Source organism: Rhincodon typus, chromosome 11, assembly GCF_021869965.1.
Source record: "Rhincodon typus isolate 14 chromosome 11, sRhiTyp1.1, whole genome shotgun sequence".
Classification (NCBI taxonomy): domain Eukaryota; kingdom Metazoa; phylum Chordata; class Chondrichthyes; order Orectolobiformes; family Rhincodontidae; genus Rhincodon; species Rhincodon typus.
Window position 1 is genome coordinate 66,989,300 of NC_063342.1, and position 20,835 is coordinate 67,010,134.

Here is a 20,835-nt window from a genome sequence, read left to right on the forward strand (position 1 = left end):
ACTTTTCTGATGAAGGGTCTAGGCCTGAAACGTCAGCCTCTCTGCTCCTATGATGCTGCTTGGCCTGCTGTGTTCATCCAGCCCTGCACCTTGTTGTCTCATTACTCAAGACAATGTAGTTGGAGTGTCAATGAAGCAGATTGAAACCTTCAACATTCAATCCTTTCACCACCAACACAGTGTCAGCAATGTGTACTATCTATATAATGTACAACAGCAACTCTCAAAGTACCTTCCAAACTGTCACGACCCTCACAGCCAAGAAAGAACAGAAGCAGCAGATACGGAGGGAACAGCACTACCTGCACCTTCTCCTCCAAGCCACCTCACTATCCTGAATTGGAATTATTGCTGTCCCTTCACTATTGCTGGATCAAAATCCTGGAAACCCCTTACTTACAGCACTGTGTATTGGGTGCATTTAGACCTCAAGGATTAGAGTTGGTCAAAAAGGCAGCTCACCACCAATATTTCAGGACAATTAGGGACGGACAATGAATGCTGGCTTAGCCAGCAACATCTACAATCTGTGAACAAATTAAAAATCAAAATCCATAGTTCTAGCCTTAAGCCTGTCAAAAGTAATGCGTGTGACCATTTTTATAGAAACTTAACTTACATAATGAAAAAATTACCTTTCTCCTTAGCCACCCAAGTGTTTTCTCTTGATTGTATTTATAAAACTTCCGATTACAAATTTCTGGTGGTTGAAGAAAGAAAAGCCATAAATGAAATGGTAATTGGGTATCATGACTAGCAGAAGATAATCAAAAATATGAAAAGTAAATAAATACTGAAAAAAAGCTGTTTCCAGTGATGAAAATCAACATTCCCAGGGCAAAGCTTGCTCCATTTTGTCCAGGGCCCAACATGAGCAAGTTGAGTACTGGTCTGTGTTCAGCATCCACAGAGTGTTTGCAAATGGCTGGAGTAATTGTCTATCAACAGATAGATCTCTCCCCTGTGATTACAGAATCTCAGAACTGTTACTGCACAAAGCCATTTGGCCCATCATATCTGCACTGTATTTCCAAGTGAGTAATTCAGTTTGTGCCATTCTCCTGTCTTGTCCCAGAACATACCTCCTTTTTAGATAAGTCCAATTTTGTTTTCGCTGCTTCAATTGAAGCTGTCCACACCATACTCAGCCGATTTACTTCAGACCTTACCCATTCACTTTGTGAAAGAGACTTTTCTTATGCCACTTTTGCTTGGTTTCCCAATTACTGTGCCCTCTTGTTTTCAATCCTTTCACAAGTAAGAACAATTTCTCCCTATTTATTCTGTCCAAATTCTTCATGATTTTGAATACCTCTACCAAATCTCCTCTCATCCTTCTTTTCTCCAAGGAAAACAGCCCTAACTTTCTCTAATCTATCTTCAAATATTGAAGTTCATCATCCATGGAGCCATTCTCACAAACCTCTTCTGTGCTCTCTCTAGTGCCTTCGCATCCATCCTAAAGTGCAGAGCTCGGAACAATATTCCAGTTGGCGCTGAACTTATACAAGGACAACATAACTTGCTTGCTCATGTACTCTATGCCCATATTAATACAGTCTCAGAAAGTCTGTTTTGTTAACCATGCTCTCAACATGGGGGGGAAGGGGGGGGGGGGGGTGGGGTGGTGGTGGTGGTGGAATCGCACACTGCTGTCTTCAAGATATTGCCATCCGATATTTTACATCAATATGAAAGTTTGTGTTTCAAGTCCAGTGCATACTAATCGCACTGAAGGCATGAGAAATTTAAAATTCTCACAAACAGACAATCAACCTTTGATCAGTAAGGGCCAATTCAAATCCAGTTTGCTGCATTTCAATCCATGAGATAAACCTTTAACTAAGCTAAGTGTTGGAATTAGGGATAAAATGGTACCACCCCCAATTAAAAGGTAACCGCAGTGGGCAGCTAAGGTAAGAAAGAGAACAACTTAGGAATTCACAAGCAGTTCCTGAGTTCTAACATGGTACCTTTTTCATCAGTGATGTGGTGGAGTGATTGCAAAGCCTTTGCACAATTCAATATGCTGCTGCACCTGGGAAAATCTTCATCCTTTATTACCTGATCCACTGGCTGAAACTTTCCTTGCTGGGAAAAGAAGAGTTTCAAAAAAAAAACTATAAGTGACAAAATGATTAAACAAGTCAACAAATTTCCCAAGAAATTAACAGCTGCTAACTTAATTTCCACCAGTTGGGAGTGGCATGCGTACTCTGGGTAAGTTTCAGCACCATTGTTTTCACTTTCCCCAATATTTCAGCTTCACATAGCTTCTAGCAGATGTTGGAATAGCTTTAAAAAAAAAAGAGAAGGTTCGGAGACCCATACACCAAGTTCAATATCAATATTCAGTGCTACTTTTGGAGAAGCTGCAGGTACGAATTATATACCTGATGATTTCCCATAGATTCGGATGAATCTCAAATCTTGCTGTTCTTATCTAGGGTTTATCAACAATTAAATACAGAACACAGTGCACCGTTTAGTCCCTTATGCCTTTAATAGCTTTATTCTTGAGTATTCCCCTGAATATGGAAGATTGAAAGTTGAAAGGATTGCGGGTAATTTTATAGAGTTTAATATGACTGGAAAAGAGTCAACTAAACCGATGGAGAGAAGTTATTACCTATGGTGATTGAATCCTTGAAATAAGAACTGGGGTGGCATCAGGAAGCACATGCTCACAGAAAAGGGTAGCGAAAACACTTGCCTCACAAATCCCCAAGAAATTGCCAAGACTGGATCAATTAAAAACTTTAAGAGAGAGACTTTGATAATTTTTGTTATACAATGATGTTAAGGAGTATGAAACCAGACTGTGTAAATATAGTTAAGATAAAAATCAGTTATAATTAAAATGAATGACAGAGCAGGTTTGAGGGGCTGACTGTTTTGGGCCCAGTATTTAAGGAAGGATGTGCTGGCCTTGGAGGAGTTTTGTAAGAACGATCCTGGGGATGAAGGGCTTGTCATATGAGGAGTGGTTGAGGACTGTGGGTCTGTACGAAATAGAGTTTAGATAGATAGGAGAGGTTTGACTGAAACTTACAGAATACTGTCAGGCCCGGATACAGTGGACATGGAGAAGATGTTCACATCATAGGAGAGACTAGAACCTGATGGCACAGCCTCAAAGTGAAGGGATGACCCTTTAAAACTGAGATGAGGGGGAATTTCTTCAGCCAGAGGGTGGTGACCCTGTGGAACTTATTGCTGCAGAGGGCTGTGGAGGCCAAGTCATTGAAGTGCATTTAAATGACAGCTCGATAGGTTCTTGATTAGTAAAGGGATCAAGGAAGGCAGCAGGAAAATGCGTTGAGAAACATATCAGCCAAAATTGAATGGCAGAGCAGATATGATGGGCTCAGTGGTGTAATTCTGTTCCTTTCTCTTATGAAATAGCTGACTCCTCTTCCTATATTCCTCCTGTTTGAATCCCTTCATGGTCTCACACACTCCTACCACTGCAAACTCCTTCTGGTCCGCACCTCAGGGAATTCCAGATACCTCCAATTCCTGCCTTGAGCCTTCCCCAGTCCCTTTGTCCTATCATTGGCGAGCATGCCTTCAGCTGTCTAGCCTCTGCAACGTTCTTCCCAACATTCCTCTCTTCCTTTAAGATGGCCCTGAAAATGTGTCTCTTTGATCAAGCTTTTGGTCACCTGTCCTAACGTTTGCAAGATGGATTTCAGTCCCTCAGGGAATCAAGAGATACGAGGGAGCAAGCGGGAAAATGTAATTAAAACTCAAGATCAACCATGGTCATATTGAATGGTAGAGTGAGTTCAAAGCGCATTTCCCGCACTTCTGCCCTCACACTCCCTCCCCCCAACAAAAATAAAGTCAGAATTCCCCCTTGTCTTTACATATCACCCAACCAAACTCCGCATCCAGTGTATCATTCCCCGCCACCTGCAGTCTGACCCACAACCAAAGAGATATTTCTCTCCCCACCCCGATCTACCCTTCATAGGGACCACTCACTCAGTGACTCCCTCATCCACTGCACACTTCCCACTAACTCCACCACCCCTGCACCTTTCCCTGCACCCACAGGAAGTGCTACACCTGCCCCCTCACCTCCATTCAAGGACCAAAACAAACCTTTCATATCAGACAAGGGTTCACCTGTACATCCATCAACTTGGTCTTCTGCATCCGCCTCTACATCGGTGAGACCAAGCGTAGACTCGGAGATCATTTTGTAGAGCATCTGCGCTCTGTATGTGACAAATGACCTTCCGGTCGCCAACCATTTTAACTCCCCCTCCCACTCGATGGGTAACATGTCCGTCCTGGGCCTCTTCCAGTGTCACAATGACACCACCCGCAAACTGGAGGCTCAACACCTCATATTCCACCTCAGGAACCTATAACCCAATGGCCTAAACATGGAATTCACCAGTTTTAAAATCTCGCCATCCCCAGCCTCATCCCATATCCAACCCTCCCTCTCATCTTCGCCTCCTTGACCTGACACAACCTGTCCATCTTCTCTCCCACCTATCTGCTCCTCCCACCTCACTGACCAATCCCCACCACTCCCTACCTGCACTCACCTATCACCATCCCACCTACCTTTCCCAGCCCCACCCCTCCTCTCTCTATTTATTTCTGAGCTCCCTTCTCCCTCCTCATTTCTGAAGTAGGGTCTTGACCCAAAATGTCAACTTTCCTGCTCCTCCGATGCTGCCTGGCCTGCTGTGTTCCTCCAGCTCCACACTGTGTTATCTCTGACTCCAGCATCTGCAGTTTTTGCTATCTCTTTATGTGGCAGGGTTGCCTTTTTACTGCCGTTAGTGGTAAACATTTGGCAATAGAAAGGGCACCAGGAGTCAACACAGGTAAAAGGAATATTAAACCAAGGTTAAATCAGCAATTTCAGCATTTCAAGTATATGCAAAATAAGCATCTACTGCAGGAAAAGATATGACTCACCTTCTCATTGGCCTGTATAAAGTATGGAAGTATCAAAAATAATGGATCCAGGGGAGTAACAAACAGAAGCCTTCCATCTTAAAAAAGAAAATGGGATTAGGAATTAAGGCAAGTTCTTGTACAGTTACTTTGTCAAGTATTCATGTCTACAGCTAATCATAACTTTGACAAAAAAAAAGCCAGACCTTTTTGAAGAAATAACTCTCAAAGTTATGCTGAATGCGTGGGTGAAGGTTGGGAGCTGCTCCTTTGCATACCCTGCTGAAAACCCCATCATGCCCACACAAGCAAGTGGCAGACAGTCCACTGCCCCATAAAGTGAACAGCGGTACCATTTCAAGCTCCCATTCCTCAGACTGCAGCACGTGCTGGGGAAGTTCATCACCGTCAAAGTTAATGCCCCATGGATTAGGTAATAAACAGAGGCACTGCCTGTCCTGTCAGATGCTAAGAGTTTCAGCACAGGCAAGATTTCTTGGCGCCCTCAGCTTTCCCTCAATTAGTCCCATGGAGAGCAAATTATTGCTGTTTGTGGAATTCTTTTAATCCATTCTTGTGGTTTAGGCATCACTGGCAAAGCTCATATTCATTGTCCATCCTTAGTTGTCCTGACAACAAGCTGTTTCAGGGGGCAGTGAAGTGTCCACCATATCAATATGGCACAGGGATCACAGAGTCATGGTCATACAGCAGGGAAACAGACCCTTTAGTCCAACTCATCCGTGCCGACCATGACTCCCAAACTAAACTAGTCCTACTTGCCTGCATTTGGCCAATATCGCTCTAAACCTTTCCTTTTTATGTACATGTCCAAATGTCTTTTAAATGTTGTATCTGTACCTGCATCAACCATTTCCTCTGGCAGTTCATTCCACACACAAACCACCCTCTGTGTGAAAAAGTTGCCCCTCATGTCCCTTTTAAGTCTTTCTCCTCTCACCTTAAAAATATGCTCTCTAGCTTTGAACCCTAGGGAAAAGACCTTTGTTATTCACTTTATCTACGCTGCTCGTGATTTTATAAACCCCCATATGGTTACCCCTCAACCTCATACATCCCAGTGGGGAAAAAGTCCCAGCCTATCCCGCCTGTCCTTATAACTCAAACCCTCCAGTCCCAACAACATCCTGGTAAATCTTTTTTGAACCCTCTCCAATTTAGAATTATCAATCCTACATCAGGGTGACCAAAATTGTACACAGTACTACAAAAGTGGCCCCACCAACGTCGTGTACAACCTCAACATGACAGCCCAACTCCTATACTCAATGGTCTGAGCAATAAAGGGAAGCATGCTAAACACCTTCTTAACCACCCTGTCTACCTGTGATGCAAATTTCAAAGAATTATGTATCTGAACCCCTAGGTCTCTCTGTTTGTCAGCACTACCCAGGGCCCAACCATTAACTGTGTAAGTCCTGCCCTTGTTTTACCAAAATGCAATACCTTGCATTTATTCAAATTAAACTCCATCTGCCACTCCTCAGCTCATTAATCCAATTGATTAAGATCCTTTTGTAATCTTAGGTAACCTTCTTCACTGTCAACTACAACACCTATTTTGTTGTCATCCGCAAACTTATTAACCATGACTCCCAAGTTCTCGTCCAAATCATTTCTATAAATGACAAACAAGAGTGGACACTGATCCCTGAGGACCACCTCTGGTCACAGGCCTCCAGTGGGAGGGACAGGTTTTCTTCCTGAAAGGCATTACAGTAAGCCCTTGTTTTTAATTGTTCTACTTTAACACAGCAGCTAGAATGGGGTCAGAATAAGCACAAAGCATTTCCATTTTGATGCCACTTGGAGCTGGGTCAATGTAGTTGATTCAAACAGTGCCATTTTGGAGCTGTCGCCACCACTCCCTCTCTCTCCTGCTCAGTGCTTATTCTGCTCGCCACAAAGTACCCCAAAATCTCCCACATGTAGTTATTCTTGCTCATTTTCTCTCTCACTTGGCACCCTACTCCTAAACCCTCTTTCACAGCAAGGGTTTGGGTGAGGGAAGCAGAACAAAGAACAATACAGCACAGGAACAGGCCCTTCAGCCCTCCAAGCCTGCGCTGACACATTTTGCCCTTCCATACTAAGACTGTCTTCACTTACAGGATCTGTATCCCTCTATTCCCTTCCTATTCATGTATTCATCCAGGTGCTTCCTGAACGCTGCTATTGTGCCTGCTTCCACCACCTCCTCTGGTAGCGCATTCCAGGCACTCACCACCCTTTGTGTGAAAAACTTGCCTCACACATCTCTTTTAAACTCCACTCCCTCCCACCGACCCACACTTTGAACCTGTGTCTCCTAGTGATTGACCCCTTCACCCTGGGAAAAAGCCTCACACTTTCCACTCAATCCATGTGGCCAGCGAGAAGCAGTAGCACAGCGAAGCAGCAAGCAGGGAGGCTGATAAGTGAGAGGAAAATAGAGTCAGCATATTTTTAAATAAGGGCAAAGTTCTTGAGCTGCAAGTCTGAAATGAAAATGAAATGCTGGAAAAATTCAGATGGCCTAGCACCAACTGTGGAAAGAGAAACAGAGTTACATGAGTTTAATAAGAGCCTTCTTCAGAATTGAAGAAGTCTTACAAGAAACATTCAGTCACTGCAAATAATTGTAATAATTCATCTCACAAGTACTTCATGTCACTGTTTATCAAGTATGACAAATCAGTGAGTGCTATCAAAAATACTCAAATAATCAGAATACTCACCATGCTGAACAGACTGACCAATAAACCATGAACGATACTCTTCATCAAAAGCTTTCACTTCATATACTTGACTAGCACCACTATTAAAAAAGTACAAAGCAGCAGTGCCTGGAGAAGAGAGGGAATAATTAATATTATATAAGTCTATTTTACAATCATACACAACAATGTGTGAGATTAAAAGCACTAAGCAATTTTAACATACAAGTAATTCAACCCACATAGTTTTAAGATAACTCTCCTCTAGTTCCAATGCCAACTGAGATTTTTGTCAGGCAGAGAACTGTTATGCTCTAGAGTGCACCGCCTGAAAGGGCAGTGGAAGCTAATTCAATAGGAATTTTTAAAAAGGGAATTGGATATCCACAGGCAAAAGGAAAATTTGCAGGGTTAGGAGAAAAGAATAATGCAGGATTGTAAAAATCAGAGTCAGGCCATTCAGGAGATAAGTCAGTAATCACACTTAACACAAAGGTTGGTTGTGGTGTTGAACTCCCTTACAATAAACAGCAAACGTTAACTCAATTAATAATTTTAAACCCGAGATCAATAGACATTTACTAACGAAAGTTTTTTTAAGGAATATGGAGCCAGAGAAACAGGGTTAACATCTCAGGCTGACGTGCTTTGATCAGATTCTCAGCGTCTGCAGTTTTCTGCTTCTATACTAGACTGAGTTAGGATACAGATCAGCCATCACCTTACTAAATGGCAGATCAGGATCAAGGGACTCAATGCTACAGAATTCCTTTCCCCTTCCCTGCAGCTATCTGTATAAGATTCACTATCCAAATCACCAAACTGTACCTGTAGATTTGGGGCCAGCTAGCTCACTTGGCTGTACAGTTTGCTGGTGATGCAGACTGGGTGCAATTCCCACTCCAGTCACTGTTACCATGAAGGACTCTCCTTCTCAATCTCTGTCTCTCTTGGATTCAAGACCTGCCCCCTTAACCTGGCCATGGTGGTAGTTGTATCACTGGGGGCCGGACCTACCTTTAGGCAAAGGACTCAGGAAGGTAAAGATGCCACAAATATATGTCTTGTTGATACAAGTATTTAAAGGAAGCTGGGTAAACATGTGGGAGAAAGAAATCAAAAGACATGCTGATAGGGTTACATGAAGAGGAGTGGGAAGTATTAAGGACCAGTTCAGCTGAACGACTTGCATTGTGCTCTAAATTCTACAGGATCAATGATGGCCTAACAGGAACAGGAGTAGGCCATTCAGATGCCAACCGCTCACCACCTGGATCATCGCTGATCTGCAACTCATCCCATTTACTCAAATTGGCTCCATTTCTTTCTTTACCCTTAACCAACAAAGCAAATCTCAGATTGAAAGCTACAAGAGACATCCACAGCCTTTTGGGAGAAAATAACTGTTTTAAAGTGTAGTTACTGTTCAAATGTCAGTAGCTGACAGCACTGCAGTACACTGGCTCCAACATGTCCAGCACCGAACGACATTTGGCTAGGTTTCTTTATTTGTAGGAGATAAGTTAACATCCATCTGCTTCAGTTCTGGATTCAACGTCCTTTGTACCAATAAACCATTACCAGCACGTCTGACATATATCATACGTGACTCCTGATCATATAAATTGTACACTTGCCTGTTTTGGGATTACGTAGTCTCGTAAAAACAGGTCCACAGTCAGCCTTGTCTGGTACATCAATAGCAGACTCTGAAACAGGGAGATCAGGGTAGAAAACAAAAACAAATATAAATCAGTCAATTAAACAGAACAAGTGTCAAAAGCTTTCTGTACACACTGTCTTCACACTTTGGTTTCACTTCAGAAAAGTGATCAGACCTCCATGGCTAAACCAGCCAGAATGTTCAATCTGACTTTCTGCACAGAGTAAACCATGATATGGCCTGGTCCAGGATTGGATTTCTATTATCACCTTGATTTGCAAGGCAGTTTGGACTGCACCTTAATACAAAACAATTCTGTCACACAGGAAACTACCTGGTGCACAAAAGCTTCTAGGAGGTGTGTGATATACCTCCTGCAAAATGCCTCGCTTTGGTCTGAATTCCCCAAATTACAGTCTAAATTCACCACAATAAGTTGTATTTGCACAGCATCTTTAACACAGTAAACTTTGATGTCACAGAAACCACTGGACAGCGAAGGCCACCTTTAGAAGAAAGCACTGCTGTCAGTCTTGATCCCAAGTCTTGGGCAATGAAACAATGCAAAGGAGATTCCCCAGAATGGCACCAGTGATGAGGGATCAGTTCTGTGCAGAGACTGTGGAAGCTTTAATTGTTTTCCATACATGAGTGAACATTTAGGGGAAATCCAACAAAGACATTCAAAATGATCAAGTGGGTTTGACAGAAGAAATTATAGAGAAACCTCTGACTGATTGGAGAGTCACAGGGCACAGAATGGCAAAAGGATTAGAGGGAAGATGAGAGGAAATTGTTTTTACACAGCAACTTACTAAGACCTAGAACGTACTGCCTGAAAACATGGTGGGAGGAAATTCAATAGCAAGTTTCGAAAGGGAATTATACATGTACATGGGGGAAAAAAAAACTTCATGTCAAAGGAAAAGATCTGGGAAATGAAACTGATACTGATTGGATTGCCATTTTTTAAAAAACAAACAGAAGCATGATAGGTCAGACAGGTGTAGAATCATCCAGTACGGAAGAGACCCTTCAGCCCATCAAGTCTGTATCATCAAAAATATACAACGCACACTGGTCCCACTTTCCCAGACTAGGTCCATTGCCTTGAATGTTATGATATGTTAAATGCTCAACTAAGTACTTCTTAAATGTTGTGAGCTTTCCTGCCTCAATTTCATTCCCAGGCAGTACATTCCAGATTCATACCACCCTCTGGGTGAAATTTCTTCTCCTAAAATCCCCTCCAAACCTCCTGCTCTTCAATTTATAATTATGCCCCTTTGTTACTTACCATTCAACTAAGAGGAACAGCTGCTTTCTATTCGCCCGCTCGTTGTAATCTTATACATGTATCAGGTCCCCCTTCGACCTTCTCTGCTCCAAGGAAAGCAACCCAAGCTTACCCAGGCTCTTTTCAACGCAAAAATGTTCCATCCCAGGCAACATCCTGGTGAAGCTCCTCTGCACCCCCACCAGTGCAATCAAATCCTTCCTACAGTGTGCTGATCGAAAACACACACAGTACTCCAGCTGTGGCCTAACCAGAGTTCTGTACAACTCCAACATGACCTTCCTGCTCTTATAATCTATGCCATGACTGATAAAGGCAAGTGCGCTGTATGCCTTCTGAACTACACTATTAACCTGTCCTACCACCTTCAGACATTTGTGGCCAAAACTCCAAGTCCCCCCTAAACTTCCTAATGTCTTGCCATTCATAAGTACTCCTTTGTCTGGTTCCCTCTTCCACATCACGCCGATCAGGTGTGAACTCCATCTGCTACTGATCTGCCCAATCTGTTATATATCTTCCTGTAATATAATTCCTCCTCACTGTCAACTTTCCAGCCAATCTTTGTGTCATTCGTAAACTTACTTATCCTACATTCTCATCTACATCATTTATGAATATCACAAACAATAACAGACCTGTAGTGATCCCTGCAGAATGTCACTGCACATCAAACTCCCTTCACACAAATAGCCTTCTACCACCACCTCTGTCTCCTGTCACTGAGCCAATTTTGGATCCTGTGCTCTCCCGTGATGTCTGGGTCTGTGATTCCCTGGCAATAGAAAGCTACGGTTTGAATACCATAGTATTCAACAGCATTCTAACAATGAGAAATGTTTGAGTTTTTCCTTGAGTTCGACACTTGCATGAACAGAGCAAAAAGCCAGCAAACAGCTGGTTTCATGTTGACATATATGTCATGTCTTAAAGATGAACCCACCAGACTACAAACAAATGAAAAGGTGGTAACTGTAAGGGAAGATACTGTAATGTCAGATGTTAATTTAAAATCTCAAATCATACACAGTTATCCTCAACCACGCTGAACAGCAGAATAGAGATTTATGATTAGACAGAACACCACAAATCACAAGGACATGTTGAGAAACACAGTTTCCCAGCCTCTATCTGGGATCAGTGACAGTGTTCATGTGACAGTCTCAACGTGTCAGAGGACAACCTGCCACAAAGGTCATTCCAGTTAAGATCAATTCCATCTTCACCAGATTCCCATGCAGAGATTCAAAAGTGGAAAAATGTGGACAAGGATCCAGGGACAGTCACCTCATACTGGCATCTAAACCTGAACTGGCCAACCAAAGATGACAGATCAAACCTGTGACCCTGCTGGCATGCACAGCTCAACTTCACTCAGGGCAAACAGAATGAAGCACTGGAAGAACTCCCAAGTGTGGCATATTATAGGTCTCCTAATGGGAGACAGTGCCAGGTTTGTGTGTTCTTACAGACTGTGGAGAACTATTATTTTGCAACCTCACCGGAAACGTCTTCAACTGACGCACAAGAGCAGGAGGCACCTGTTGTTAACAGAATTCTCGGCTAACCCAGAATAGAGACTCCATTCTGGCAAAATGACAGCACTCTCTCTCCATGCGAATTTTTGAAAATTAGAACAGTGCCAGTTGCTTCCTGTAGAGCAAGACAGGAGCAACGAAATCAAAATACAATCTGCACCGTTATCAGAGAACAATGAAGCATCCCTGCTGAAGACATACTGAGTGATTCATAGAGTTACACAGCACAGAAACAGATCCTTCAGTCCAACCAGTCTATGCCAACTGCTTGTGCCTGTGCTTGGCCCTTATCCCTCCAAACATTTCTTATTTATGTACCTATCTAAATGTCCTTTAAACATCATAACTGTACCCGCATCCACCACTTCCTCTAGAAGTTCACTCCACACATGAACCACACTGTAAAAAAAATTGCCCCTCATGTCTTTTTTGAATCCCCCACCCTAGGGAAAGACACCTGCCATTCACCTTATCTATACCTCTCATGATTTTACAAACTTCTATCTATAAAGGTTACCCTTCAACCTCCTACGCTCCAGTGAAAAAAGTCCCAGCCTATCCAACCTCTCCTTATAACTCAAATTCTCCATTCCTGGTGACTTCTAGTAAATCTTTTCTGAATGATCTTCAGCTTAATAATTTCCTTCCTATAACAGGACGACCAATGCTGGACTCAGTACTCCAGAAAAGGTCCAACCAATATCATGTACAATCCTAACATAGCGTCCCAACACCTATATTCAAAGGTCTGAGCAATGAAGGCAAGCATGCTAAATGCCTTCTTAACCACCCTATCTATATGTAACTCAAATTTCAAAGAATTATATCCCTGAAATCCCTGGTCTCTCCATTCTACAACAATACCCCAAGGCCCTACTTTTAATTGCATAAGTTCTGCCCTTGTTTCTTTTACAAAAATGCAATATTTCACAATTATCCAAATTAAACTCCATCGGCTACTCTTCAGCCCATTCACCGAACTGGTCAAGATCTCTTTGTAATCTTAGATAACGTTCTTCGCTGTCCACTATACCACCAATTTTGGCATCATCTGCAAACTTACTAACCATGCTTTCTATATTCTCATCTATATTCTCATTTATATAAACAGTAAGCAAAACTGGAGCCAGCACCAATCCCTACGGAACACCGCTGGTCACAGGCCTCCAGTCTGAAAAATAACCTTGCACCATCACTGTCTGTCTCTGTCATTAAGCAAAGTTTGTATCCAATTGGCAAGCTCATCCTGAATCCCATGTGATGTAACTTTACTCATTAGTCTGCCATGCGGAACCTTATCTAATGTTTTACTTAAGTCCAAGTAAACAACGTCTACCAGTCTGCCCTTATCAATCTTCTTGGTTACTTCCTCAAAAAATGTTCAATTTACTACTCTGGAATTAATCCAATTTGGAAACGAGAACAGCTCAGAATTGACAACAGCCAGCTGCTCCTCAAAACTGGTTTTAAACCATTGTGTAAAATATACATAAAAACTACAATCGATGTATACGACTGCAGCAATATTGGCAATGTGGTATCAACTTCCCAAGCAAGCTAATGTATTAAATTGCTACCAAAAAGCAAATGAAGATGGTCTACCACCTCTTCAAGAGCAATTAAAGGATGGACAATAAATTCCAGCCCTCCCAAGAATGAATTAAACTAAATAAATATTCACTTCCTCTGAAAATCACATCCAATACCTAATGTAAACTGCATGACTTTGCAATTCCAGATCAAACTTTGTGTGTCAGCATACTAGGAGAGGCTTACAGTGCAAAACATCATCTGATAAGGAGTCTGCCATAGGCACATGCTTGCACAGGAACTGATGAAGGCCTTTACTCATCACGAAACTTTCAGTTTATACAATACTTTGCAGCAATACTACTGTTCAACTTGATTTTGCCAGTGGCTACACTATTGTTTAGACATTCCTGTTCTGCTACATACATTTTTTTTTTATATTTATATAAATTTCCCATGTTGCAGTTATGTTTAATTTCTGTAATTTTGAAATATATTATAATTGATGAACAAATCTATATTTAGGAGAAACAATATATTTCAATATCTTCATTTAGGGACTGTATTATAATGCATAAAAATCAATGTCCTTCAGATATATTAACACACTTAGCAGCTTTTTGGTATTTACAAGAGCTTAATATGAAAATGTTAAGTATTTCACACTTTCAAGTTCCCTGGTTTCAGAGGAATGAATCTGTTCCTCAATGTCCTGGATCAGAGTCATTTGCAGAAAATATTGGATCAAGGTGGTACATTCAGTTCCTTCACCACTAGAAAAACAGGCATTCACTCCCTCTGATCCTCACACTGCTCTAGACTCTAGGTTTGTACATATTATGTAAAGCAGTCAGAATTCATGCTGTAATCTGCAGAGACTTGGCACAAGGAGCGCCTTTAACTACATATGTCAAAAAACAAGGCAGGAAACCAAACCAACACATTTCCTAAAAATCTCCTAATTGAAAATACAGCAAGTATTTGCATTTATACAGGACCTTTCCCCATCTCTAGCTGTCTTTGAGACTAATGAAGCACCTTTGGAAATGTAGCCACCATTGCAGTGAAGAGAACTTGGCAGCCAATTGCCACACAGCAAGATCCCATAAACAGCAATGAGGTAAGTACCAGCAAACCTATTTTTAAGAGAGATTGGACAGGACACCAGGGAGAATGTGTGCCTGCTGTGACTCTAAGGTTTTATTTGTGTTCCCCGGAGAGGGTGGCAGGGCCCCGAAAACACAGCACTCCCTCAGGATTTTGTGTCCAAATCTCTGGGGTGGGACTTGAACTCAGGACCAGGCTCTGAGGAGAGAGTGCTAGCAACTGATTAAAACCTTCCAGTCCAGCCAACGCCATTTTCCGATTACCTTGTACCAACATCACCCACTGGTCAGAGTGTGAGCCCTCCTTTGTGTTCCGCTTTCTAGGCATGGCAGACCTAATGCCAAGCTGGGTATCTATTCAGTGATACAATGTTGCAGCTCCAGATTATTGCAAACCTTCCTCACTCTGAATGGCGCCAACCTGCCCCAGCTCTTCACACAGCAGAGGGAGGGGGAGGAGGGACAGCACCCAGCACAGTTATTTTAAAAAAAAACAGAAAGTCCTGGCCAGCAGGGACGCAGAGAGAGTTTAATAATGTATTGCACAGCGTTGGTCATATCGTGGAGTTAAACAATCAAAGAGCCAGCAATGATGGGAATTGAATGAAAACGCGCCCCCCTCTCCTGTGCATGGGATGGTACAATCCTAATTAAAGGGACCCTGCACGCAAAACACACGACAGTGCAAAACTCCAAGACATAGCAAGAACCGCAGATGCTGGAGTCCGAAGTCGGGTCCCGACCCAAAATGTCAACTTTCCTGCTCCTCTTTACAAGAATACCCCAAGTATTCTGCGTTCCTCCTGCTCCACACTGTGTGGACAGTGCAAAACTCATTGGGTAATCCGAGGAGCAGCCTAAGGAAAAAAAAAGTTGACAACAAATTGTGTAGCAATTAATGAATGATTCTGATTATTGATCTATGGAATGTGCAAGTTAGTAGCTACATCGGTTTTGCACTTTAAGCCTCAGGATTTTACACACAATCCTCCCCCTTTACATTATTGAAGTTAAATCTTAATAAAAACTCCTCCGTACATAGATATGTACGGTGTCCCGACGAATCGTAGAACTAGGATTGCAGGTAGGGATTTAAACCAATCAGTAGGTTCAATTGCAGGGAAGTTTTATAACAAAAAAAACAAATAAGAGGTGCAGGGTCGTGAAGATGCAAGCGATAATCAAACTGTGATAGGGAGGGATAGAAAATATGAGCAGAAGTGTGGGGCATACATTAAAATCGGCGTAAGTAATAACGGTTAAAAAGTCAGCACTTATCTTTATCTGAATGCACGCAGCATTTGTCAAAACACAGATGAGTGGAGAGCACAAATAGAAATCAATGAATGAAAGCAAAATACTGCAGATACTGGAAAATCTGAAACATACACAGAGAGTACTGGAGAAACTCAACTGATCTGGCAGCCTTTGTGGACAGAGAAACTGAGCTAATGTTTCGAGTCCGGTATGACTTCTTCAAATCTCTGTGGAATGGGTGCACTGGATTGTGTGATAACAAGGTGTAGAGCTGGATGAACACAGCAGGTCAAGCAGCATCATAGGAGCAGGAAGGCTGACGTTTTGGGCCTAGACCCTTCACCATGACCCTTCACTCTACACCTTGTTATCTCAGATTCTCCAGCATCTGCAGTTCCTACTAGCACTGGATTGTGTTGTGAAGTCAGTTTGAGTGGAAATAAGGAAAAACAAAGGATAGAAGTCAATTCATTGCAGGACAAAGTATAAGTTGGAACATAGCGGAAATGTGTAATAAGGGCACTACAATTATCATGGCTCATATTAACTAGGAAAATCAGATGGGAAAACGTAACATGGAAGATGAATTCTGGCCATAATCTTTCCGTCTTTCGTGGATTCAGGGGAGGTGCCAGAATTGCAAAAATTACAAATATCCCACTCCCATTCCTTCCCTTTAGCTTTACTTGTTACATTCTCAGTCACCACGTCCTCTCTCCCTCCCCCCACCCACTGGAACTGTCTGTTCTTCCCAGTCTGGCAGTTAGACACACCATTATTCTGTCATTCTCACATTCCGATCACTTAATCTGCTCTATCAACATCCTTTCTCCCCCAGCACTTCACACCCTCTCTCCCCAATTATTGCATAAACGCTGATCCTCCAGACTTCACGTCAGCTTTGATGAAGAGTCATCTAGACTCGAAATATGAGCTTGCTGTCTCTCCATAGACGTTGCCTGATCCGCTGTGATTTCCAACATCTTTTGTTTCAGTGCAAATATTAGACTTGTTTAAGAAAAGTTGTGGAGATAATCCCAGCAAATACAGGCCACAAATTTAGTGGCGGAGAAGCTTCTAGAAACGATTAATTTGGATAACATTAGTAGTCACATGAAAAAAGGTGGGTTGATTCCGTAGAATCAGCATAGATTTTTAAAGGGAAAGCGTGTTTAATTAACTTGCTGGAGTTTTTTGAAGAAGTAACATAAAGGTTCGATGAAGATAACACTGATGCAGTGTACATGGATTTCCAGAAGGTGTTTGACACAGTGCCACACAACAGACATATGTCATGGTATGTAGTAATGTAGTAATATGGATAAAAACTTGACCGAGTGATAGTAAATACAGTAGTAGTCAATGGATATTTATCGGACTGGAGGGAGGTTTGTAGTGGAGGTCCCTAAGGGTCGGTACTGGGAGCTTTGCTTTTTCTGACATATATTAATGATTTGGATCTTGGTGTGTAGAGGACAATTTCAAAGTTTTCAGATCACATAAAATGTGGGGGAATTGTAAAGTGTGAGGACAACGTGGTATCCAAAAGGACATTGACAAGTTGGTGGATAAGTGGCAGATGAGGATCAATGCAGAGAAGTGTGAGGTGTGGCACTTTGGTGGAAAGAATATTGAAAGACATCATAAATATGAGGTATAACTCTCAAGACAGGGTAAAAGCAGAGGGGCCTGGGTGTATTTGTGTACAGATCACTAAAGGTGACAGGACAGGTAGAGAGAGAAGGTGATAAGGCATAAGTATTCTCAGCTCTATTAATGGGGGCATAGTGTACAAGAGCAGGGAGGTGATGTTGAACTTGTACAAGACACTACTTAGACCTCAGCTGGACTATTATGTACAGTTGTGGGCACCACATTCTAGAAAAGAAGCAAATGTATTAGAGAGAGTCCGGGAGTGATTTACAAGAATGGTTCCAGGAATGAGAAACTTCAGTTATGAGGACAGACTGAAGAAGTTGAAGAAGTTGATCTCATTTCCGATGAAGGGTCTACGCCCGAAACGTCAGCCTTCCTGCTCCTATGATGCTGCTTGGCCTGCTGTGTTCATCCAGCTCTACACCTTGTTATCTCAGATTTTCCAGCATCTGCAGTTCCTACTATCTCTGAAGAGGTTGGGTCCAGTTTCCTTGGAGAGAAGAAGGGTGAGACGAGATTCGACAGAGGGTTTCAAAATCACGAGTGGGCTGGATAGAGTAGATAGGGAGAAGAGCTGTTCCTGCTCATAAAAAGAGAAAGAACAGGACGGCATAAATTAAAAGTGATGTACAAAAGAAGCAAGTGCAATGTGAGAAAAATCTTTTTTCACACAGTGAGTAGCAAGGGCATAGAATGCACTGCCTGGAAATGTGGTGAAGGCAGGTTAAATTGAGGTATTCAGGAGGGCATGGATGATTACTTGGATAGAAATAGTCTGCAAGGATCTGGGGATAAAGCAGGAGATTGACACTAGGTAATGATGCTCATTTGAAGAGTGCAGGCACAATGGGCTGAATGGTCTCCTTCTGTGCTGTAAAAATTAAGACATAAGACATAGGGGCAGAAATTAGGCCATTCGGCCCATTGAATCATGGCTGATAAGTTCCTCAGCCCCATTCTCTCTTGATGCCCTTGATAATCAAGAACCTATCTATCTCAGTCTTAAATGTACACAATGACCTGGCCTCCACAGCCTTCTGTGGCAATGAATTCCATAGATTCACCACTCTCTGGCTGAAGAAGTTTCTCCTTATCTCCGTTCTAAAGGGTCTTCCCCTTACTCTAAGGCTGTGCCCTCAGGTCCTAGTCTCTCCTACAAATGAAAACATCTTCCCAACATGCACTCTGTCCAGGCCATTCAGTATTCTGTAAGTTTCAATTAGATTCTCCCTCATCCTTCTAAACTCCAATGAGTATAGTCCCAGAGTCCTCAAACTTTCCTCATATGTTAAGCTTTTCATTCCTGGGACCATTCTTGTGAACCTCCTCTGAACTGGTGCTCCAGCACCAGTACATCCTTCCTAAGATATGGGGCCCAAAATTCTGTGATGAATTTGAACAGTGCATCAGGGATTGTTTCTCAGAACTATACATCACTGAAGCTATTTGGGAACAGGCCTTTTTACATCTAATAATGTATAATGAGGTGCGATTAATAACTGATCTCATAGTTATGGATCCTAGAGGGGATAACAATCTCAAAATGGAAGAATTTCAAATTTAGTTTGAGGGAGAGTTACTTGGGTCTTAAACCAGTGTCACAAGTTAAACAAGAATACTGATAGATATATGAAGAAAAAGTTATCTAAAGTAGCTGGGAAAATCGACGAAATGGGAAAGTCAGTGGATGAGCATTGACAGACATTTATGCAGATATTTCATAATACGCAGCAAAAATTTATTCCAATCAAAATAGACTTGATGAGAAGGACGAATCACCCATTCTAAACAAAAGTGGTTAAGGGGAGTATCTAGTCAAAAACAAAGGCTTAAAAAGTAACAAAAAAACTAGTGGTAGGCCAGAGGATTGGGAAGGTTTTATGAACCAGCAGCAGATGCCTAAAAATCTAATAAAAAGGAGAAAAATTGATTATGAAAGTAAATTGTCAACAAATAAAGAAACAAACAGCATTAGCTTCAATGCAATTCAGACTCAACAGGCTGAATGGCCTCTATCTGCACTGTAGGCATTCTACGATTTTATTCACCACCCTTATGTCATCCAATCAACTGTACGATATTGACTCAGTAGAATACCATAACAATCACAAATTCAGCTGATAAATAGTCCACATTATTACATCTCATTCACTGTGTCTGTTTTAAACAAAACCTCAGCTTTTCCAGAGTTACTGTGACAATTTATTCCATTACCACTGAATTACAAGGCTTGAAGCAGACAAACACACATATTCCTTCAGTTTAAGACAGAAAACCTTTAAACTTTCTAATGATTAGATCATAGAGTCATGCGGCACAGAAACAGGCCCTTCGGTCCAACCAGTCCATGCGAACATCATCCCAAAATAAACTAGTCCCACCTGCCTGCTCCTGGCCCATATTCCTCCAAACCTTTCCTATTCATGTATGTATCCAAATATCTTTTAAACGTTGTAACTGTACCCACATCCACCACTTTCTCAGGAAGTTCACTCCACACACGAACCACCCTCTATGTAAAAACGTTGCCTCTCAATTCCTTTTAAAATAGTCTCCTCTCACCTTAAAAATGTGCCCCCTGGTGTTGAAATCCCCCATCCTAGGGAAAAGACAACTACCATTAACTCTATCTATACCTGTCATTATTTTATAAATTTCTATCAGGTCACCTCTCAACCTCTTACGCTCCAGTGAAAAAAGTCCCAGTCTTTCCAGCCTTTCTTTATAACTTTCCATACCCGGCAACATTCTGGTAAACCTCTACTGAACCCTCTCCAGCTTAATAATATCCTTCCTATAACTGGGCAACCAGAACTGGAAACGTATTCCAGAAGAGGCCTCACCAATGTCCTGTACAACCTCAACATGACTTCCCAACTCCTATACTCAAAGGACTGAGCAATGAAGGGAAGCATGTCAAACACCTTTTTAACCACCCTATCTGTACGTGACACAAACTTCAAAGAATTATGTACCTGCATGCCTAGGTCCCTCTGTTCTACAATACTACCCAAGGCCCTACTATTAATTGTATAAGCCCTACCCTTGTTTATTGTACCAGAATGCAATCCCTCGCATTTATCCAGATTGAACTCCATCTGCATCGTCATCAGGCTTCATACATTTTCTCCTTTTCATTTCATTCAATTTA

The 20,835-nt window shown here is 42.0% G+C and overlaps 1 protein-coding gene across 3 annotated transcripts in view; it reads right to left on the reverse strand.

Annotated features, from left to right (window-relative positions):
* The window catches only part of rnaseh2b (ribonuclease H2, subunit B), a 41,960-nt gene extending 26,755 nt beyond the window's left edge, over positions 1–15,205 (reverse strand). For all 3 annotated transcript variants that reach the window (XM_048603344.1, XM_020534143.2, XM_048603346.1), the window contains exons 1-6: positions 15,036–15,205; positions 9,275–9,346; positions 7,659–7,766; positions 4,942–5,018; positions 1,974–2,091; positions 636–700 (exon numbers count right to left, since the gene is read on the reverse strand). In XM_048603344.1, coding sequence (XP_048459301.1) covers positions 636–700; positions 1,974–2,091; positions 4,942–5,018; positions 7,659–7,766; positions 9,275–9,346; positions 15,036–15,099 — 504 coding nt within the window. In that variant the 5' untranslated portion in view covers positions 15,100–15,205. The remainder of the gene's footprint in view (positions 1–635; positions 701–1,973; positions 2,092–4,941; positions 5,019–7,658; positions 7,767–9,274; positions 9,347–15,035) is intronic.
* Positions 15,206–20,835: the final 5,630 nt, after the last annotated feature.